The 22,052-nt window shown below is 50.4% G+C and overlaps 2 protein-coding genes across 3 annotated transcripts; one reads left to right on the top strand and one right to left on the bottom strand.

The window, feature by feature from the left end:
* The first annotated feature begins 11,649 nt into the window (after positions 1-11,649).
* LOC138107142 (ninein-like protein) lies at positions 11,650-14,689 on the top strand. Its single transcript, XM_069008453.1, has 4 exons — positions 11,650-11,842; positions 12,855-13,067; positions 13,726-13,842; positions 13,935-14,689. The coding sequence occupies exons 1-4, from the start codon at positions 11,795-11,797 to the stop codon at positions 14,121-14,123; spliced, it is 567 nt and encodes a 188-aa protein (XP_068864554.1). The 5' UTR covers positions 11,650-11,794; the 3' UTR covers positions 14,124-14,689.
* A 634-nt stretch (positions 14,690-15,323) lies between these two features.
* On the bottom strand, positions 15,324-17,752 carry GINS1 (GINS complex subunit 1). 2 transcript variants are annotated; one of them, XM_069008451.1, is made up of 7 exons: positions 17,635-17,752; positions 17,365-17,429; positions 17,162-17,257; positions 16,789-16,879; positions 16,489-16,605; positions 16,029-16,103; positions 15,324-15,770 (listed from the first exon to the last, which is right to left on the bottom strand). In XM_069008451.1, exons 1-7 carry the CDS (start codon positions 17,707-17,709, stop codon positions 15,702-15,704), a joined length of 588 nt encoding a protein of 195 aa, XP_068864552.1. In that variant the 5' UTR covers positions 17,710-17,752; the 3' UTR covers positions 15,324-15,701. The 2 variants fall into 2 exon arrangements, with proteins under 2 accessions (XP_068864552.1, XP_068864553.1); XM_069008452.1 differs by lacking the exon at positions 17,635-17,752 and adding an exon at positions 17,507-17,559.
* Positions 17,753-22,052: the final 4,300 nt, after the last annotated feature.

Below are 22,052 nucleotides of genomic sequence, written 5' to 3'. Positions count from 1 at the left end.
TTTAAGTGCATGAACAAGCTTCATCCACATTTTATTTGTTTGATATAAAATGCTTCTTTCTCCTTAGTGCTTTCAATTCCAAGGACTGGCAAGGCATTTGCAAATGCTTTTGAAGTAACATCACGTTAATGTGCTAAGGTGGAAGTGAATCTCTGATTACCCTGACAGCCAGGACAGCTCAATGTAGGACCTTGGGCAAAAAAAAAAAAAAGAAAAAAGAATTGCTTCAGGTTCTTTTGGCTTAAGATTTTGAGGTCACAGCTCTCAGAAGACAGGCTTCTTCCAAATCTGGTACAAAATTGTTGCTTTTGGAGATGCTAGGGGTTCTGTATCAGCTTTCTGGGTTCTGCTTTTGGTCAAACAAAATGTTGGCTAGCAGTTCCCATCTGTCAGTTCTCACAAGACCCTGTATATAACTTTCAGTGCTGGTCTTTCTGTGGATACTGGGTGTTGATGGGTTAGCAGGGGGACCAAACTGAATGGTCCGTGCCTGCAAACCTGCTCCTTGTAGCTGCTGTGGGGGCAGCTCAGGACATCTCCCTCCTGGCAGCTTGGGGTTGTTTTCTAAAATGTTCTTCAGCATTGATTTGTTCTCTGAAGTTTCCTTTCGGTATTGAAAACCATCTGTTTTCTTCTGCCAATTTGGCCCCACTGACTTATTCCTGCTGGTTTTTTCCTCAGCATCAGAGGGGAACGCTCAGGGAAGCAGCCTGTCCTTCTGGCCAAGCTACCTGGGCCCACATCGCTTCTCCAGCATCAGCAAAGGCACTGGATTTGTCAAGCCTCAACTTGCCACCTGAGCCCTGGAAGAACTTAGAGGAGATCCTCAGCATCTCTGGTTCTCCCTGGATCAGTGGTGGTGGGTGAAGTGAGCAACTGCCTGGGGTGGGAGAAGTGCTTGCAGCCAGGTTCAGGATGGGTTTGGTCACCCCAAGGCTGGGGGAAGTCTGAGGTGGATGTGATCTAGGCTTATCTGTGAGATGGGAGGGCGTCCCTGAAAGATTGGAGGGTGGTCAGATAGCGTGAGTACAGAAATCCTGTTGGAACTGTTAGAACTGGGAGGAAGTGATCTCAATCTGTGCTGCTCTTGCAGAGGCAGAGCAGCAGCACGGAGGAGCAGGCGAGCCTGGCAGGGCTGCCTGCAGCTTTGGACAGCACACTCATGGTCCCCAGGAGCGGCCTTCAGCATGCAGCTGGCACGTCCTATGGATACAAACTGCAGTGCCTCTGGTAAGGGCACTGCTCCCTGTGAGGGGGGCCCCTCTGTGGGCTGTGTGAGGGGCCTCCTAACGCCCTGCTCACTCTGTCTGTAGGAGCCAGGTGAGGAAGATCGCCAAGGAGAGGGACAAGGCGAGGCTCAGTTTGGAGAAGGCAGAGAGACACTGCCTGCAGCTGGGCAGGGAGCTGGATGAGCAGTACATGGCTCTCGAGCACACCCAGAGCAAGCTCAGGTAGGAGGGGTTCTTTTGGTGGGGTGGAGAAGATGTGCTTACACATCCCAGTGTCCCTTTTGAATCTCCCACTTGTTTTGCCCATGTGTCAGTGGCAGGAAAGTCCTTGAAGACCCCTCTCCACCCCCTATGGTCTCAGCATCCTTCCAACCAAACTCTCATCTCCTGCTTTGTGCATGGTGAGAGAGGGTGTCTGTACCTTGTGGCCATCCAGGAACATGCTCTGTCTGTCCCAACCGCGTTGCTTATTTTCTCCAGGAATTTTCAGGCAGAAATAGAGGCAAAAGAGCTGCTTTTGCAGCAAGCAGTGAGTCACCAGGCAAAGCTGGAAGCTGATACACGGCTCCTCCAGGGCAAGGAGGCCAACCTGCAAGGGAGACTGAACCATGTGATGAAGGTAAGTAAAACTGCCTCGGATGAAACATCTTCACTCCTTCAGAGGTGGCAAAGCAGAGGTGGTGACAAATATAGATAGTTCATGTCGCTCTTGTTGGGAAGGACAGGAATTTTATGCAGAAGAATCATCAGCCACATCCATACAATTTTATTAAATACAGAGCTTGTTACCTTACCATGGCATTACTAAACTGCTGTGTTGTCTGTTGGGAGTGGTTTGGCCCTTGGTAACATCCGAAAACACAATGACCAAAGATAAAATTGTGCCAGGGACCCCGCCGAAAGCAGAGATGGTGGTGTCTGCATGCCCAGTTCTGTTCAGTGTAGGAGTACAGATGGAGATAGCTGAGGACTTGCTGCCTTGGTTAGCTGTGAGGGAAACCACAGTTTTGGGGAGCAGAAGTATAGATGATCCTGTGGGGCTGTCTAGCTCTTATTCTGCAAAACCCACTCCTGTCCTTTGGAGAGATGAGCCTAACCCCAGCCCGTGTGATATCAGAAGTGTGCTGTCCTGTTGTGGTTTAGGAATGGTGCTCCCCAATTTAGTTCTCCTACCAAGGCTCTCCAAACCACACTGCTGTTTGCTCACTCCCTCTCCCTGCTTTTCAGTGGCTGGAGAGGAGAATTGAAGGCACAAAAGGCAAAGATCACGGGCTGAGATAAGAACAATTTACTGGAAACAGCAATGAGATAAGAAACAACCAGTGACAGCAACAATATTAATAACAAAAGTGTACAAGAGAGGGTGATTTACATGCAGAATGCAGAGCAGCCACATTTTCCCTGGGAGGAGTGTCCTTCTCCCTGGAAGTGACAGAGGTCCCTTCTCCCTGGAAGTGACAGAGGTCCCTTCCCCCTGTCCCCAGCAATGACTGAGGTGGTGCAGAATAACATCTGGGCTTTAGCCACATCCCCTCCTGGTTACTGCAAAAGTCAACCCTGTCCTGGCCCAAAACAGGCCATGCCCAGGGTCTTCTGGGAGCTGTGCTGTGTTTGGCATGCTGATGTGTCCTGCTGAGGACCTGTGGCTGATACCCATCTTGCCATGTCAGGACCCACTGCATCAAGGAAATCTCCATTTCATCTGCAGGAGAACTCACAGCTGCAAAACAAGGTCACGGAGATGGCTGAGAAACTGTCAGCCTCTGAGGAAATGGTGTTGGAGCTGCAAAAAGAGCTTAGCCACATTGTGAAGGATAAGGTAACCTTTCTCTGTTGCAGTTAAATAGGAACTTTTCAGGAATGCATAAAAAAATTGATCTTGCCTGTTTTGGGTCAGTAGTTATGGCCTCCCCCCTCTGTGAGCTCTCCTGCACATTAATGACAACCTGGAAGCTGGGAAAAAAAAAAAGGGGAGTGAGGAAAATTTCCAGTTGTAGAGAATTCTACAAATCTGCATTCTTCAAGTGAAAACTTTATGGAGTTTGGTTTCCAGAAAAGTTTTATTTTTCACTGGTATTGAAGTAAAGGGTTTATTTCAGTGTCTTTCACTTCTAAAATGAATCTGGGGAAGGAAATGAGTCTGTGTTCTTGTTAGCCAGCAAAACCTGCCTGTAGCTGGGTGTCTCAAATGTGGAGAAAAATGTTTTTCCTCCTCTTTCTGACCATCCCACAGGTGATGGGTCCCGTAAGGAGCCTTCTGTTGAATCTATGGGTGTAGCACCACGACCCCAGTGATTTAGTAGAGCTTTTGACTCTCCATTTGGAGAGGTGATGATTTTCTTGATGAGAAGTGTTTCCTTGTGCTTGTGCAGCTGGAGCAGGGGGAGCCCCACAGCCCAGAGTTCCTGAAGCAGAGCGAGCGCTTTGCCGAGATTGTCCTGGAGTACGAGCAGCAGTGCCAGGTGCGTGTGGGCAGCTCTGCAGCAGTGCTGGTGTGACAGTGCTGCTCTCTGCAGCACATCTCTTGGGCACTTTGGTCTGGGAGAGTGGAAGGAGGCAGACCTGATCATAGGGCAGAGGGATCCTTCTTACCTTGCTCAGAGTCCTGTCTCCTCGCTCCTGAAGCCCTCCATGGGTTGTTTGCCTTGCTGGGATTTTGGCAGGGGAGAGTAGGGGTGGATCATAAATTCCTTCCTGCTTGTAGGCATGGACTGTTTTGTTAGGGAACCGTGTACCTCTGTTATTAAGGACAGACCATGCTGGGCTCTGCTGGATTTCTTCTTGAGCACAAGGAGAAAGCTGTTCTCCTTATCTGGAAAGCTTATTAACAGCTAAAGTCTTCTATCTTTTTGTTTTTCCCTTCCTTCTCCTTGCCCCCACTTAAAAAACCCCCAAAAAAACTTGTTGCTGCTGAACTCTGCTAGAGAGTCAAGGTGAGCTAGTCCAGATTTGTGGTGTGTGTGTGGTCCAAGAATTGGTGCTGTGTATATTGTATCCCCTGCAGGGTTCTGTGCTCCTTCCCAGAGCTTGGGGCTCACCAGGGCATGAGCACAACCTCTGTTTCCCTTCTCCCATTTTTCACTTGTGTATCTTGCATGCTGTGAGTTGCTGCGTGCTCTGTTCTGTGAGTCCTGTGCTTGTCACATTGCCCATTTGTTCCCAAATGCTTTGTGTGGCTGGGGAGCACCACTGAGTGGGGACAGTGACAGTCACATCCCCCCAGCAAGGGCTGAAATGCAGATTTCCAGCAAAGCCACTCCGTGGATGCATCAGGCAGCCCCTCTCGAAGCTGTAATTAAAGGCAAACATTCTGAAGCACTATCCAGTGCAGCATTGCTCCAGGTGGCACCAGAGGGTTGAATATGCTTGGTACTGCATTTTTTCCTCCCGTTTGGCAGCCCCAGAGTTGTCCATGAGAATGCTGATGGATGGAAAGGTTTGACCTTCAGGCTTCACCCTCTGAAGGCACCCACTCGTGTTTATTCTTTACCCTCATTGAATGCTCACAGCCCCCCTTTCCTGCTTAGAATGGAGATGAAACAAACTGGGTTTGCACTGATCTACATCTGCTCAGTAATAATTTATTAATTGGGAGTATCCTAGTTCATAGTCTCTGGCAGCACATCAGTTTTCTGGGTGGCAGGATATGGGATGTAATTGGATGTCTGCTCAAAGTGGACAGTCCAGAAGAAGGCAGGATGCCTTGTACACTGTTGCTTCCAGTACAGGATAGAGGATGTGAAGTGAAGCAAGCAGCTGCCCATCTCCAGACACCTACATGGAAGTGGCTCATTGCACTGGTGTGGTGGCTCATCACTTGGAGTTCAGCTGTGGGACTCCTTGCTGGTGGAATGGGATAAACTTCTGTGCTGGCCTTGGGGTGTCTCTGGCACCAGGAGACCAGCAGGACCTGCCTCGTGCTGTGCTTCCCATGGGATCAGCACCTTCTTACCTTGTTTTATTCCTTCTGCAACCTGGAAATGTTCCCTCCCAGAGGCCTGTGGGCCTTGCTTCCCTGTAAATCCTGCTGGTTGCCTTGTCTGCATAGAGTAGTGCTTGTTGGCTGGTCCACATGCCCACAGGAGTGTCCTGAGGATGTAAACACAAACCTCTGGGCTCGTGCTGAGATCTTGTTTCTTCTGTTTTGGATTCTACCAATGGTTATTTAGGTCAGGAGGGTGTTGGGAGGCCCAGCCCTCTGAGGTGTCTGCAAAACCCCCTGGTTTTGTGTGCTTTTGTATTCAGGGGCAGTTGCTTTGTGCTTTACAGTGTCTAGTGATGGTGGTCTTGGAAGTCTGGGGTTATATTTCTTCTTTGGCTCTTCCAAATTCTCTCATGTCTGCCTTTGTCTGGGAAGGCTGTGCTGGAGCTGGGGGAGGCCCTTCATGCTCTTGATGCTGCAGGAGCTTTGTCCTGTGTCCTGACCAGTGTTTGTTTCAGGTGCTGTACGACCAGAACAGAGCTCTGCGAAGGGAGCTGCAAAGGCTGCGCCTCCAGCTGCAGGAGAGCAGGGCTGAGGGAGGGCTGCCAGCAGCAGGTAACGTGTAGGAGGGCTCAGTGCCCCTCTTCTCAGCAAGAACAGCATTCCCTCTGGATCCAAGTTAGCATGGGAATGTGGGGACACTTGTTGTGCCTGAACTGCTGCTGCCAGTTCTGGTACTGGGCAGCTGTGGGAGGGAAGAAGAAGAAGATGGGTGGTGGGGAGGAGGGAAATGGGGAAAGGAGGCTTTCCTGACTCAAGAGCTGGTGATGGTAACCTGTGCACTAGGCAGCCACAGTGAACAGGCAGATTTTTGGTGTCGAGGATGTTGAGGGAACACAATGCAATAAAGAGGAAGTAGCCCCAAACTGTGGGTTGGAAGATTCAAGTTGAACATTAGATAAAAAGCTTCTGGCCAAGAGGGGTGATGCAACCCTGGGACTGGTCACCAGAGAGATGGGGAATCTCCATCTTTTGGGGTTGTATGGACTGGATGAAGCTGCAGCCATTCTGATCAGTCCTGTCTTGTAGGCCTATCCTCACAGGCTGCTCTCTGCCAGCATGCCCCTCTCTAAGCCCTTGTGTTCCTACTTCTGTGTTTACAGAGATGTCACTCCCAGTGGAGCAGCTCCAAGAGCAGCTGCAGGACCTGAAGGTGCAGCTGGAAACCAAGGTGAGTGGGGTGGGGGGAGATGTCTTGACTGCTTGGTAAGCACAACTGCTACAGCGTGACTGAGAAGACATCTGCTCCAGTAGGGTTGCTGGAGAGAGAGTTCAGGCTGGGGAGCAGGGTAGTACCTCATCACTCATGTGGGGTTATTTCATGTGCTTCTCCAGCCCATCTTAGCTGGTAGGAGGGTCTGGAGCCCTCACTGTCTGGCAAGGGCTTTGTGGAAATCACTGTCACCTTGTGAAATGTTTGTGTGGGTCTTTTGGGGAACCAGAGATCACTCAGTGTTGCTGTCACAGTAAAATCAGGGACAGGACCAAGAGGAGAAGCAGCCAGGTGTCTCCTGATGGCAAGAGCTGCATCAGAGCCCTGTCACCCTTGGCTTGCAGCACACTTCTAACCTGCTTGCTGTAAGGTGACAGTGTGAACCCAGTCCCCTCTTTAGACAGCCACGAATGCTCATGGGAGAGGCCTCAGTTTCCACATTTACTCCTTTTGCTGCTGAACTGAGAGGTCAGTGATGCTTGCTGGGTTTCTGTTGCCAGCACTGCAAGAGAAAATCCTAAACTGCCACACAGGTGATGGAACGGTCCAAGGAGCGCAAAGCTGCCTACAGATCTTCTGCCTGCTTTATAATCCTGCCTTTGTGCACATCAAATCCTGGAGTTTCTGGTGTTCACAGGGGAGCTGTGGGGAGCAGCAGCTTCTCACCACCTCATCCTGACAAGGAACCACTCTGCAGTGGAGGAAGGATATGAGAAGCAGTGGCAGATGATGCCCTGGCCTCTCCCTTCTCCTCTCTGGGGTTCCTTGCAAACAAGGAGAAGGGGGAGGACTGTGCTAATTGCTGGCAAGAAATGGGACCTTGTTGTGTTAGAGACTGCTGCATGAGACTGATTGTTGCCCTAAGTTCAGCAGGGACCAGAAGCGCCTGAAGAGAGTCGCCTGTTGAGTGGGACCAATAGATCAATCTGAATTGGAGCTCTTGGAGGAGAGGAAAGCTCTCAGGAGCATGGTGCTAATATCCCAATCCTATCTCCTTCCAACAGATAAACTGTTATGAGGAAGAAACAGAATTAATGTGGAAAAACTTTGAGAGGGAGAGGAAGGACAGTGAGGAAAACTTCAAGGCTGAGATGCGCAAGATGGAAGACCAGAAAAGAGATCTGGCAGAAACAGTTGCAAAGTACTGGGTTGTAATTAATAGGCTGAAAGAGCAAAAACGTGAATGGAGCCTGGAGCTGGAGGAGAGGATTGAGATGGAGCAGGCCAGGGTGGGACAGCAGGACACTGAAGACATTTGCCATCCAGGGCAGCAGCTGGACCAGGACAGAGAAGAGATAAAGATGCAGCACAGGGACAGACTGAGCCTGAGGTCTGGCACCGTTCTCTTTCTGGGGCTAAGCAGGAGATCAAGGGTGCATCTCCTGCTCATACCAGAGTAGGTTGGGCTGATTTTTCACAGGGCTGGAGATCTGTTTTAATTTGGAAGAAAATCTGGCCAGTATTGCAGGGCTGCAGTTGTTTGAAGTGAGACATCTAAACTCCCCTTACAGGAGTGCTTTTATTTCAAGACTAAGTTTCCCTGCATCTTCTACAAGGTTGTGTTAAGGGCAGTGCCCAGCAAAGACTGTAGCTTAAAATAGTGAGAGATATAAGAGAGCTTTCATTAGTGTTTTCTTATTACCTCTCTCGGTCCTTCAGCAAACCTGCCTCTACTTGCTAGATGATCACAGTTTGCTATCTTAAACATAGTAAAAAATATCTTAAAATTCTCCATAGAGGTAAAAGAGACTGGCTTGTGAAAGAATGAGGTTGTCACTGAATAACTGTTTATCTTCCTTTCCTCCTGCCTCTTCCCTGCTGTGTCTCCTTTTGGGAACAGAGTTCCCCTTGGCAATATGCAAGCAGAGGATTTTGCTAGGTCATTATCCCTGTTTTAGGGCTGAGATACGGGGTAGGTGAGGGAGAAAGGAGGTGACTTGGCTGAAGTCTGTGGTAGAGCAGGGAAACAAATCCAAATAACAGGAATACAAGGCATTTAAGCTATTTTACCTCTGGGGAATGGTAGATGGACTGACTGCAGTGGGGAGCTTTCAGAGTTGCTGGAAAAGATGCGATGGGTGTGAGTCTTTGAGAAGTGCAAAATGTGTGGGAACTTTTTGTAAAGTTTAACAAATTGCTTTGACTTTGCAACATAAAAACCCCTTTGTATTGCATCTCCAGAAATGTACATTCAGAGGCTAGCTGAGTTTTTCAAGCTGTGATATCAAACCCAGGTCAGGAAAATGGTTTTTATCTTAAGGAAAGATGCAGAGGTTGAGCATAACCAAGAGCTGTCATGGAGTGAATGCCAGCATGAGGACAGCTGTAAGGCTTTAATGCAGCAACACTGGTGTGAGAGGAGGTGATTTCCCAGTGACAAAGGCTCCAAGGTGAGGCCTTCAAGAGGAGGGCACCCATGAGAGGCAGCAGTGGAAGCGTAAGAATAAAGACCAAGTCTCTGTGGAAACAGAGGCAGCTCAAGTTGTAAGAAAAGGTTAGTGATGAACAAGCCAAGAATGTGTGAAATGCTGGCTGTTGAGTATAAAAAGATTAAGGCACCAGGGTGAAATGGAAGTAATGCAGAGACAGTGAAGCTGACGGCTCTGGTTTTGGAAGGGACAAGGTGTCTGGAGAGATGTCCTCTGGGGGAAAAGGAGCTGATCCCCTAAGACTCAGATGAGCAAGTAGACCAAAACAGATAAGAAATGAACAATTGTGTGATGGACATGCCAGTGCAAACAGTGCAGATGTTTGTTGTAACAAATGGTCTGTTCAGTCTAGAAAGCTGGAGCCAAAGTGGAAAGCATTTGTCACCGAGAAATGGAATCTTGATAGACAAGGGGATGTGCTCTCAAGAGACAGCAAAGGTAAATGCCTTCAAACAGCAGACAGAGCAGCATCTCAGGATATAGACCTGACCTGCAGGGCAAGAAGAGGAGGAAAAAAGCTCTGGGAGACAGAGTGGTGTAACTGCATAGGAGGAAACCTGACATTCAGGCTGTCAAAATAGAGCTGAAAAGGAACAGGTTGAAACTGGAGCTGATGCATCTCAAAGATGACATGCAGTAGTTGGAAAATGAGCTCAGAGCTCAAGAGAGTGTCAGGTTTGAATGCAAAGGCAGTTTGCAGAACTAACATGCTGCTGCTGCAAAAAAAACCCCACAACAAACTCCAGATGCCTTGTGAGACACAGGGATGCTTAACACTGTGATGGTGCAGAACACTTAACAGCAGCTGTGTTCTTTCTGGGTGTTCTAACAGCAGCTTTGTTCTGCCGTGTTACTATTGCAGTAGTAACACCAAGTGGACTGGGAACTAGGATACTTCCAATTCATAAATGTTACTGAGCACATGTAGGCAAATGTAAAAGCTATGTTATGTCTTTTACTGACTGTGGGAGTGTGGTCAGGCAGCTGGGATGTGCTCCTGTGGCTGACTGCACACTCATCTTCTCTGCCTTGCACATGGGTGTTGGAGATGCCATGGGAAGCATAGCATGTGAATCCTGATGTAAAACTCGGAAAGCAGCTGCTCTGAGGTGAGCAAACACCACACAGTCCATGGACTGGTCCTGGTGCTTCAAGGAGAGAGGAAGAACTTCCTCACACAGCTCCTCTGCGTGCCACAGACTGCAATGCTGTCCTCCCTGCCAGGATGGACAGTCTGTTATCTTGCACCTTCCCTTGAGGAATTTGGGTCCTGTATGGCTCTGGTGTTTAGCAGCAGTTATTGGATAGGACTGTCCAACACAGGACTAAGCTTCCTTCCCACTAGTGCCAGTATTCATGGCCTCCTGGGAGACTGGGAGTACCAACAGAAATGGAAGGATAGTGAGGCCACCTTGGATTTGGGGTCACAGCTTTTGTGTCCAGCACTGTAAAATCACAGAGGCCTGACAAACAAGCTGATTTCTCCAGATGTGGCTTTATTGCAGTTGAGGAGTTGGGCTCACAACCTGGTTATCCTGTAATTGGTGTGTCTTGATGAGTCAAATCACTTTGTATCCACAGGACTGCAAAAGAATTTTAGCCAGCTGGAAGCCACCTAAATTCAGTCTGATCCTCTTTGTCTTTATTTCCCTTTATTTCCTTTCCCTTGAAGACCTGCTCCTTCTCTACTATTGTCTCTTGATTGTCCCCACATGTTTTGCCTGAATTATGGGAAGGTTTTTTCTCAGTTTTCTTTAGTCCTTGCTGCCACTGGAAACCAAATTGGACAAGGTCAGGGAGCCAGCACAGAATGCCAGAGTAAACAGGGCTTGTACATGGTTTTCTCACTCTGCTGCCTCTCTCTGCTCGGGAGACCTGTGCTGGCTGCTGGAGAACAGCTTGCTGAAGAGTTAACATGGGATGGATTTCTTCCTTAGGAAGCTTTAGATAGGTACTGGGGTCACCCACTGAGCCATAAATCTGGGGAGAGACAGGTTTCTGGTGAAGATAATCCCAAGAGCCTGCTAAGCTGTCCCTCCCACTGTTCTTCATCCCTTGATTTTAAGGCCTCTGACAGCATTGCAGGACTTTGGATGTCCCCAGGCTGTCTGCCCTGGGCTAAGCTGAGTCACCTGTTGGGGCAGAGACACCTCACTCCTGAATCAATTCAGGGCCATATGTGTTCTGTCTTGGCTTCACTTTGTGTTGCAGGCCAAAATCTGATATGAGACTACCCAAACCAGGGCTCTCCTCTGGGGGGCTGTGCTTTGCTGCTCTCTGGCCTGAGGCTGATCATATTCCTCTTCTCAGTAGGAAAACCAGGAGTGAGTTGGGTAGAGGGAAGGTGGAGGAGCTGGCTGAAATAGCAGAGTTAACAGCATTGGTAAGAAGCCATTAACCCCAGCTGACAGGCTCTTGGCTGAAGGATTTAGAAGGACAAAAACTGCACATGCTCATAGAGGAGAGCAAAAATGTTTGTTTCAAACATTCAAACCCAGTTTTGCTTTGAAGAACCAGCTTCATCTTATAACTTGTGAAGGAGTGAAAACTTGTGTGACAAAAGCCCCTGAAGGTCTTACAGAAGGGAAAGTCTTCAATGACTTTCACTGCTTTTTCTCCCAGAGGTTTGTCTCACTCCCAGAATCAAACCCACGTTCTCAGTCAGTCTTTGTTGCCTCTGTTCCCACCCCAAGCCTCTTGTGCATGATTTGTTGTTTTTTTTCTCAACCTTTTCCAGAGTGAGAAGAGCAAGGAGGAGCTCTCTCACCCAGATGTCAAGAGGCATCAGCTGGGTTGTGAACCCCCTGAGCACAAGGCTGGTCACAGTGATGGCCTTGGCACTGCCCAGTTGCAGAGCCAGAGGCTTCTGGAGGCTGAATGGCTACGAGGAGCAGAGATTGCTGCAAGGCTGGAGCACCACCAGAGGCATGCAGCATGTTGGATGGAGATGCAGCTGCTCCAGCAGCAGCTCCAGGCCTCGCAGGAAAAGGTGGGTATCCTTCATTTGGTGGCACACTGCTGAGTGATCTCTGTGATGTTGGTATTGCCCTGCTTGGGGCTGTGTTGGACACCTTCCCCAGCCAGAAAAAAGTTGTCCTCTTCCTCTTTGTGGGGGACAAAGGATTCTCTCTTTTGCTCAGGTATGGCTGAAGCCAGTTCAGGTGCAGCTGGGGACAGCTCCTTGCTTGCAGCTGCCCCTGGAGTATCCCCTCTGTCCTTGTCCTGTGCAGGCTGGCTGGGCAGAGGGGATGGAGGCTGAGTGGAGGTGGTTCACACAGGCACCAGGAGCTGTGGTTCCCCATGGCTCAGCTGACAGAGGAGCTGGAGGAGTGGTAGAATTGGATAAGGGTTGGACAGGGATGACAGCAGCCAGACAGGGCTTGTCTGAGGGATGGGAAATGAGGTGGTCAGAGCAGAGTAACTCGGATCACCAGGACAGAGAGAGGAAAGCCAGTGTGAGAAACCTTCCAATGTGTTAACATCCCTCTCCTGCATTCTACCCTGGGGACTGGCTTTCCAAAGTAGAGCTTACCCATGCCAGCCATTCCTAGGCACCCCTAGTGCAAAGCTGGACCAGACCTGCTTCCCAGTACCAAGTTTGCCCCTTGCTGGTGACAAGAAGCAGAGGACATGTAGTACAGGACATGCAGTACATCACAGCTAGCCTGGGATGTATCCAAGAACCCAGGTGAGCAGCCCCCTCTGTATCTTGCCCTTGGGGCCCTTGGTGCTGGGATTCCCTCCCAGAGGATCCCTCCAGCAACTCCTGCTCCTCGCTACTCAGCAAGGGGAGCATCTCTCAGCAAAGGATCTCTCTTTCTCCTCCTGCAGCTCTCAGTGCTCTCAATCCCTTGCCTTGCAGGCTGCCCAGTGAGCACCATTCCCGTGGTCCCAAGGGCTGAGGGTGCTACCTAACCTCTGCTCTTCCCCAAAACACAGCCTGGGCCTGTCCCATTGCTGGCTCAAAGCTGTAACCAGCTGCCAACCCTTCTGTGTTACAGCTTTTGGAAGCCAAAGCAAGCCTGAGCCTGGCCCAGACGCAGCACGCTCTGCAGTTGCAGCAGGCCAGGGCCCAGATAAACAACATGGTGCCAAAGAAGCAGTTTGAGCAGCTGCAAAACACCTTGAGAGAGGAACAATGCAAGACTCAGCAGCTCCAGGAAAGCCTCCAGCAGCAGGCTGAGCAAACATGCAGGCAGCTGCTCAGGACCCAGGTAAGCAGGGAATTGCAGGAGCTCAGTCAAGGGTACTGTGAAGGGAACACTGCTGGCCTGGCAGCCTGAAAGGCAGCTGTGCTTGAAGCCACCAGAGGTTTGGGTGGAAGATGTTATGCATAAAGAACCCACATGGAAAATGCACTTCCCTTCAAATTCAGTTGCAACTTTTAATTCCTCATGAATCCTCCAGTCACCACCCTGCACTCAAACAGGTGGGTTTATCTCTAAGGCACTGAGCAACCAGGTGTTGGGTTTTTGTGAGTTTGTCTTCTGGGCAAAGATAGAGCAAATTTTAACCTAAGGAATTACAATGAGCAGGCACAAGGACTGCATCCAAGGAGACTGTCTCTTCCTGAGCTTTCCTGGACATGGCTGGGAGAAGGGAGGCCAATGGCTTATTTTTATAGAAAACATTGCTGGAAAATCTGTGCCTTGTCTTAAGACTGGGTGGGTGCAGACCTAGGGAGGGTTGTACTGCTCTAGACATCTGTCCCACTGCTCTTTGTGTCCTGCACCTCTGATGATCCCCCCCTGCTCTGCATCAAGGAGTGTGAGGGTCCATGAACAGGGCCCTGGGGAAGTGTACAGTGCAGGGTTGCCAGAGGCCAGGAGAGTGCTGGGACAAGCCAAAGATAGGCTTTCTTGCCCACTGCAGGAGGAACACGATCATCTGCTGCAGGCAGCTGTGGAGCAGGCAGAGGGGCTGGAACACAGTCTGAGGAATGCTGAAGCTGTGCTGGCAGAGAGGGCAGCTCAGCTCAGAGATGCCCAGGTGAGTGCAAGAGGGGCCAGTGCTGTGTGTCCCTGCCTGTCTGGTATCCCTGCATGGGATGCTGAACCTGAAGCCTCCTGTTCCTGCTGTAGGCCCAACTCTCCAGGAATAAACTGTTGATTGAAGAGCTTCGTGGAGAGAACAGGAGGTTTGCAATGGCCCTGCAGGCTGCTGAGCTGAAGCAGAAGAGCATGGAGGAGAAGAACCAGCTGTTGGAGGAGCAAGCCTCAGCTCTGAAGCAGCTTATTGGAAAAATCACACCAGCATCTCTGAGTGGATGATGGGACATCTGCAGTGGCAGCCCCTGGTCCTGGCTGGGGTTGGTCAGGTGCAGAATGGGAGGTATGGCTGGGTTGGGAAATCAGCCTTGTCCTCTCTGGTCTTGCCAGGATTTTCCTGTGCAGAAAATAGCAAATGGGGAGCCCAGAGTCCTTTAAGGAAATTGGTCCTGTGGATAGCTGAGTTTTCCAACTGAAAGCAGCAGCTTTGGTGCCTTTCTCAGTGGCAGTGTGCTGTTAGGTCAGGTCTGTCTCAGGGCAGTCTTCTCACAGGATTTTCTTTGGCACAGTGTTTGGTGGTGATGCAGGTGCTCCCTCTCTGCAGAAGGTTGATATTGGAGCCACAGTTACATCTCAAAAGCCAGGGCAGATGGGCCTGCAGGTCCCTGTGCTTGGCTCACTCTGAGCAGGAAAGCTGAGTTGTGGCATTAAGATGTTTGTAATGTTACAGCACCTGCTGCCATCCCCAGTCTGCTCTGTATTTCAGTAACCTTGCCCAACTGCTGCTGAACATCTATTCCTGACAGCTCCTCCTAAAGCCTGAGCATGGGATCCAAAGCCAACCAGATTGTTGCCTCTGCAGTGAGCAGGACAGAGCAATGCTGTAGTGCCCCAGGCATTTATCCTGTTCCTGCATTCTTCCCTGTTTGCTTTTTCAGGTCCAGTCTGAGATGGGGACTAAGCAAACCTCTAGTCTTACTTAGGGCTAATGTTTTTCCAAGTGTTCTCTCAGACACTGTGCAACAGCAAACAGCTCCATTAGGAGAACAAGACAGGGAAAGCAGTTCTTCAGCCTTGTTCTGGTTTTGTGCTAACTGGAATCCTTAAAATCCTCTGCTCCCTTTCCCACCCCTACTCCAAACAGCCCCTAGGCCCTGCCAGACCAGTGCTCTGGGATAAGAGATTCTTCAGAGGAACAGAGGCACAGCCAAGCACACTGGGAAAAACACAGGCCCATGGCCCAGACTGCAGTGATCATTCACACAGCACCTCAAGAAACAACATTTATGGATCTCTGATGGGGGACAAGGCTCCATGTCTAATCCTGGAAGGCTGCACAAGGTTCTTTATCTGACACTTGGAGGAGCAGTTCTACTGAGGCACTTAAATAACCATCACACTGCAGGGTCAGGATGGCTTTGGCTGGAGAGCTCGATCAGAGTGCTGAATGAACACCACATTAACTCTTAAAACCCAAGAGACTGAGGCTGAAGCAGTTCTTTATTTTGCAACCATGGAGCTTTCCTGGCTTCTAGAGCCCAGCCAGTTGGTATCTTACTCCCACATGCACAGTGTGAACAAAGAACTACTCCAAACAAAAATGCACTCACAAACCCTGGTTGTAGCTGTGGGGCTTGGATAAAGCCCCCCCACTATCCTGGATTCCCAGGATTGCTACATTACCAGTATGCACCCTTTGCTCATGAAGAGCTGTGATTTTAAGGCATCAAAGGCTGTTAGGAGGAGTGGCAGGGTGCCACTGCAGAAATACCGACGTGTCTGAAGTCCTGCACACACCAGAGCTCAGTCCCCATCGTGGGCAGGCCACCAAGCAAGAGTTGTCCCTCCTGTCCTGCACACTTAGGACAGAACGTGCTCCAGGACTCCTTGTCTGATCAACTGCTCGCATTTCCAGCGGGGTAAAAAGTGCTGCACAGAAACACAGAAAAACCCTCCTTGAAGTTGTTGGATTTGTTGCTGCACACAACCAGCTCTGTTTGCTGTGCTGTATTTCCAGTGCCTCATGGTACCAGATCAGGCAGAGCTGCAGTCTGGACCATGCAGACAGCACGTGCAAGAAGCTGTGTGTGCAGGGACTGGGACATGCTGCAAGGCCAGGATAAGCAGGGGGATGTCATGGGAGTGAAAGGGAAGGAAGAGAACAGACCACACTCCTGTCACAGGTACCTGGCTGTTCTTTTTCAGCAGGATGGTAGTGCCATCATCGATCTCAAACTCCCCGTGGTCTCTTAAACACCGCACCTGCAAAGTGGAAACACAGCTCTGTAAGAGCCCATTGAAAAAAACCAACCACCCCCCTTGCTAACAGTCCTCAGCACAGGAACATGGTTTCTAGTTGGTCTCATTAGTTAAGCTTCTGCAGAAAGCTGCAAAAACCTCTTCCTGGATAGCTCACCCCACCACAAACTCCCTGCAGACTAGAAATGCCATCTTTCAATGTACTTTGTGCCCTCAGTAGGAGGAGTAAAATGCTGGCAGGCAGAGTAAAACACAGAAACCTGTGAAAACTTTGGAACGCTGAAAGGCTTTGCTTGATTAACTGAATTGGGACGGGGATGAAATGCTCGAAAAGAGATGGTCAAGAAAAGGTTTATTCACAGATAGAAACCAGAAATCTTATACTTACTTCAATGTACAAGCTTTTAGGAGGTTTAATGTCCTGTGTGAGATCCAGCCCCTCCTCTCCTCCTACTGACCTCATGTAGGTAGCCAGAGACTTTTTGTACCGATTGAACCACTCCACCTGTGGGCATTAACAGGGTTGTACCCACAGACGATGAACACACACAAATAAGTATTTACAGAAAAACATGTTATGTGTCATGTTTATAGTGGGGGGAAGACTACCCTGTTTCGATTGTACTAAATAATCCTCCAGGAGGAATAAATGGAAAGAGGGAAAGAGTTTGAAACAAGGCTGACTCACTTCCTCAGCTGACATGTGGAACTGGATGGTGTTGGGCAGAACGCTGCCATACTCCCACCTCAGTGCTCGGATCCGCAGCAACCGGTCATACCTAGGGGAAGAAATGGGGCAAACCCAGCATCTCCACTGAGGTGAGTGCTGGCAACATCCCCACTGATACCTAGTAGTCTAAACTTTTAAAGAGCAGGAGGAAGCAGAGCCTTCTCTTTGTGGTAATATCAGCAATGAACACAAGGAGAACCAGCTCCACAGCTGCCTTGCTGCTCGTGGAAAAGCCACCTGCCCCGGCCGAGAGTCCCAACACCCTGTCCCTGGGGACCCTGTGCCGGCAGGGATGAACCAAGGGGCGGCGGCCACCCCCCCTCGCACTCACAGGTAGGCCAGGAGGCAGCGCTGGTTCCGGAGCAGACAGCAGTGCCGGAACCGGATGAGGAAAATCAGGTCCGTCCGTCCCGACTTCGCTTCGGACCTGGGGGATGTGGGGAAGGAGAAAGAGGAGTAGGAGGAGGGCTGCGGGCCGGGGAGCAGCACCACCCGTGCTCTGCGGGACACGCCGGGACCAGGCGCCCAACTCACACGTCCGCCTGGTTCCGCTCGTAGAGCGCCCGCATCTCCTCCAGGGCCTGCCGCAGCTCCTCCGTCTGCAACAGCGGACACAGTCAGTGAGAGCGGGCCGCCGGCCGGGCCCGCCCCGGTGTTCCCGGAGCCCCCCGCTCACCCGGAAGGGCGGGAGCTGCCCGCCGGCCGGGCCCATCCCGGTGTTCCCGGAGCCCCCCGCTCACCCGGAAGGGCGGGAGCTGCCCGCCGGCCGGGCCCATCCCGGTGTTCCCGGAGCCCCCCGCTCACCCGGAAGGGCGGGAGCTGCCCGCCGGCGGCGCGGTGCAGCTCCCGCACCAGCTCCATGCCCCGCTCCGCCGCCATCGCGCCGGCCCCGCGCGCGGGAAACCCGCCCGCGCACCAGCCAATGGCGGCAGGGGCGGTGCCGGCCGCAGCCAATGGGGAACGAGGGGCGGGCATTGGAGGCGGAACCACGTCTCCCGCGGCCCCGCCCCCCGCCGTTACCTGCGCTGAGTTGTGCCGGTCTCGACGGCCGTGGGTGACAGCGCTGCGGCTTTCGGGCGCCGCTGGTGACACTCTTGGGGTCACGCTGAGAGCCCCCAGGCGGCTGAAGCTAAAATTAGAATTTCTACTGCACACTTGCCTCTAGCAAGCCTGTTTCCCCCAGTCCTCTGGATCGTTTGCGGGGTGCCGCACCGCACTGCCGCTGGCAGCCTCCTCCCCGTGCTACCCCCGCCCTTCCCATTGCATTTTCCCCCTTTGGCAGCCTTCAAACCCGAAAGCATGCCAACGCTAAAGGGAGAAAAAGGGAAAAAAAATGGATACGTTTGTGGATGGGATGGGAATTTTTTTAGCACTAGAAGCTCTGGAAAGAAATTCAATAGCCCAGGACCACAGCTTGTCCGGCTCCAGTTCTTTTCTGTGGCCATGTATTTCTCCCGGTTACTAGACATAAAAAATGAGCAGCGTTTCGTGTGCAACTGCAGCCCGGATTGGAAGAGTGGGGAGAGCACGGTGGGGCTCTCACACCACGGCTGAGACACCTCGGCGTGCTTCGTGTGCCCGAGACATTTCTGCTGCTCGTGTTCAGGATGATGTGGCAGCTGCGCAGCTGAGCAGGGACCGTGTCTGAGTCTGGCAGGAGTGCTTTAACGATCCCAACAACTGTTTTATTTGGGATTTTAGGCATGGGGGCGGAAATGTCCAGAAATGCTCCAGTCGTCTGCCAGCTGGAGATGGGCTTCTGGGGGTCTGTTCCCCAGCCCGAGCTGTTTCCTGGCCGCACTGTGCTGCTGCCAGTTGTGTCTGCAGGGACCCCCACCCCTCCCTGCCTCCCACCCAGCCTGGGGCACGGCAGACGTGCGGGCCTGAGGAAGGCGCTGTGAGGTGCCGGGTCCCCAGAGCGCTGTCGCTGCAGGAGCGTCACGTCTGGCTTGTCATTAATCATCGCGTTCTGCAGTGATAATGGCCCATCCGAGCCAGGAGAGATAATAGCAATAAACAGACATCCCGAATGCCAACTGTGGCTGCTGAAAATTGGTTGTTGCCTCTTGCCGAGGGATAGAAATGTAGCTGAGCCTTGATTGAAAATTGCCGGGGAAGCTGCCTTATCTTACTGCTTTGCCAGATTAAAAAAGCCTCATACATAAGAATAGACCAAATGAATGAAGAATTTACAAACATCTATATTTTGTGTTAGGAATTGTGTTAAAATTAGGAAAACAGCTGAAGACACTGATTTATACAACTGTGACTATTTCAGGCAATGAAGGTTTACATATCACAGTTTTAACAAGATAAAAGATCTCCCACAATACATAGATGACAGACAACTCATCTGAATTTGACATAACACAGCATCAAGTACACATGTAATGTGATGAACAGTGCCAGGTCATTCCCCAGTTAGGTAACATACAACCTCTTGAATAAGGCAATTCAAACATAACTCTTAATTCAAATCACAACATACCCAGGCAGCATGCAGGGAAAAGTAATTTATTTTGTATATTGGAATGACACAACTTGCAACATGTTTCCATTTTATGTAGTTAGAGCAACAGGATATAAACCATTCAAATAATATATATATATATTTATATATATCTCAAGTCAACAGTTGTCTTTACTGGAATAAAGATTATCTGTTTTTGGTAAAAATAAAACTATTTGAATTCACTAATTAACAAAATGCACAGTGATCAGAAACCCAATTCTTCTCACCATTGTCTTCCCTGGCTCGCTTGCGGTTCCCTGTGACGCAGCAGCTGCGCAACCCCGGATTCAGAGAGCTCGTGGCACAGAGGAACAAAGATTCCCTGGCACGTGGTTCCCACGGCTGCAGAGTGTGCCACCCACACCCCACGGACAGCAGTTCTCCCATCACACCCGTCACACCTTATGGCTTGGAAACTGCTTTTCCCATCTCCGTTCCCAATAAAACACACACGTGCCTGACCTAGGGGGAGTCAAAAGTTGAATTGCTTGTGGAAACACATTCTCTGGAACAGGGCTTTTATTTCCTTTTTTAACCAGTTAATTCGTCCAGACCTTTATGACCAAGACATTCAAGAAACTGTGAATCTGCTCAGAAGGGAAAAAAGTCTGAGCCAAAAATCTCTTTGAAGTGGTGGAGCCTAACAGACGTGGCTGAGGATTTATTTCCACCGCAGCAGACCTGGGGATCACAGAGGATAATGAAGGCTTTCCCTAGTATTGAAAAGTTCTTTCAAAAGGGAGAAATGAAGAAGGGAAAGAAGATTATTCTCTATAACAACAACAAAAAAAGGTAATTTCTAAAAGACTAGTCTAGGCAGCTTCTCCATGCTAAAAGGCTCTACTTCCCCCTGTTTTAACTGGATACTTGCAGGGACGGATCCTCTTCCTAAAGTATCGTGTCCCCTGGTGGCTGGGTGTCCCCTGTCCTGCCCCTGTGTGAGGAAGGGGACAGATCTGGATGCCAGCAGGATTCCCTGTGCCACTGGTTCAGGGCTGCTGGCAGGTGCGTGGAGGGAATGGCTGAAGCCCCACAAAGCTCTGGGTGAGGGCTCCTCATGTGCCACAGGGCCTATTAAGAGCTAATAAATAAATCATGCCCATAAATTATGAAGAGGCTAAGATTGGATGCAAGGGGATCCAAATGCCCCAAGCCTGGGGATGGGATTCTCGAGAGATTTCTCTCCTTTGGGTAAGCTACACAGCAGCCACAGCAGCAGCAGCCAAGGTCTTCCTGCTGGACAGCTGTCCTAGGCTTCAAAACCCATCTGTCAGCCAGAGGAACTACGGGAGAAACCGATTTTCAGAGTGATTGTTACTGGATCCTCTTTGTCACCTTTGCAGAGTTGTCTTGTGCCTCCTTGCTACTCTATTTACTGCTCTAGTAAAAAAATCATTGGAATATTTCTTTGCCCTTAAAGATACAAAAAAAAAAAAAAAAAATCTTCAAAAGATATGGGGAGAAAAGTTCTTTCACAATGACATTCAGAGCAAAAAGAGAGAAACGACATCTTACAGATCATTAGAGAGCTATCTTTGGCAGAATATTTCAAATAAATTATTTTTACAAAGATTTTCTGCAGTCATATATTTATTTTGAATAGTTCACTTTCAGCTATAGGGTTCACTACTCTCTATTGATAGGAAAACACCACAAATATAAAAATATATGAGCTCAGCACAACTTTTAGGCTACCACGACTGTGTCCAATAGTTTCAAAAGTTGTAGATTGATACCACGGAAAATATGAAACAGGTTTTCTAACAGCGTGTGTCGGGCTAGAAGGGCACAGCTCATGGCTGCTGTAAAACACACCAAGGAGGGCAGCTGGGATTGGCGTGGGAAGGAGCTGGAGAAGCCGGATGCTCGGAGACAGTCTCTGCTGTCACCAGCCGTCTTCCCACAGGGAATTGTCTCTCTCGGACCCCTAAGGCTTAGAGATGTCGTGCTGGGTGGTGGCTGAGGGGTATCCTCCCTGGGGAGCAGGTGGCTGACGCCGGGCGTGCTGCGCTGAGAGTTCCCGATGGATCCGGCCGTGCCCGGCCCTGTGCTGTGCCCCGGGAGGGAGGTGGAGTGCGGCCGCTCTTGCTCCCAAAGCCGCCCCCTTTCACCTTCGTGTGGGGAAAAGCACCGAGGGAGCCGCAGGCTTTGCCCTTGCACCGTGGCCAGATCCTGCCCCAGACCGTGTCCAGGGCCCAGCAGGATGGTGACTCTGCTGGGACCCCCGCGCCCGAGCCGTGGTGGCCCAACAAGGGGCCTTGCCTGGTCCCAATCTCCCCCTGCAGGAGGTGCCACCGAGTCCACCGAACATTTAGATTTACATATTTTGCTTTGTTTATACAGCATGTACAGAATATACAGCATCGGACAATTATTTCCCAGTAGACTGGAAGTGTCTCCCAAGATGACCTCTTTTATCAACAAATATATATATAAATTGACAGTAATAAAAGAGTCGTACCAACAAATATTATGGCTTTTCAAATAGTGTAGCTGCATTGTGCCATTGAATTTGTGAGGAACTGTGACAGAGACAGAGAGACTGGGGGGCTCCAGCTGCTGAGCCCAGGGGTGACCCTCAGCTTGGGGCACAAGGGCTCCGCATTGCTGGGGCAGTGCCAGCTCACGGCGCCAAGCACGGCGCAGGTGGCAGAGGGAAGGTGGAGTTGAATTTATGACCCATGCTCTGGTTTCTGTCTCCAGGCAAGCC

Source organism: Aphelocoma coerulescens, chromosome 3 (genome assembly GCF_041296385.1).
Source record: "Aphelocoma coerulescens isolate FSJ_1873_10779 chromosome 3, UR_Acoe_1.0, whole genome shotgun sequence".
NCBI lineage: Eukaryota > Metazoa > Chordata > Aves > Passeriformes > Corvidae > Aphelocoma > Aphelocoma coerulescens.
This window is presented reverse-complemented; position numbering and strand designations above follow the sequence as displayed.

Excerpts from the sequence above, each read along its gene's own strand:
- LOC138107142 (XM_069008453.1), top strand. The coding sequence starts at position 11,795 with ATGGAGATGCAGCTGCTCCAGCAGCAGCTCCAGGCCTCGCAGGAAAAG. Across the intron at positions 11,843-12,854 it reads TCCAGGCCTCGCAGGAAAAG|CTTTTGGAAGCCAAAGCAAG; the intron begins GTGGGTATCCTT and ends TCTGTGTTACAG. Across the intron at positions 13,843-13,934 it reads CTCAGCTCAGAGATGCCCAG|GCCCAACTCTCCAGGAATAA; the intron begins GTGAGTGCAAGA and ends TTCCTGCTGTAG.
- GINS1 (XM_069008451.1), bottom strand. The coding sequence starts at position 17,709 with ATGGCGGCGGAGCGGGGCATGGAGCTGGTGCGGGAGCTGCACCGCGCC. Across the intron at positions 16,880-17,161 it reads CGCTGCCTCCTGGCCTACCT|GTATGACCGGTTGCTGCGGA; the intron begins GTGAGTGCGAGG and ends TTCTTCCCCTAG. Across the intron at positions 15,771-16,028 it reads TGCTGAAAAAGAACAGCCAG|CACTTTTTACCCCGCTGGAA; the intron begins GTACCTGTGACA and ends GTTTCTGTGCAG.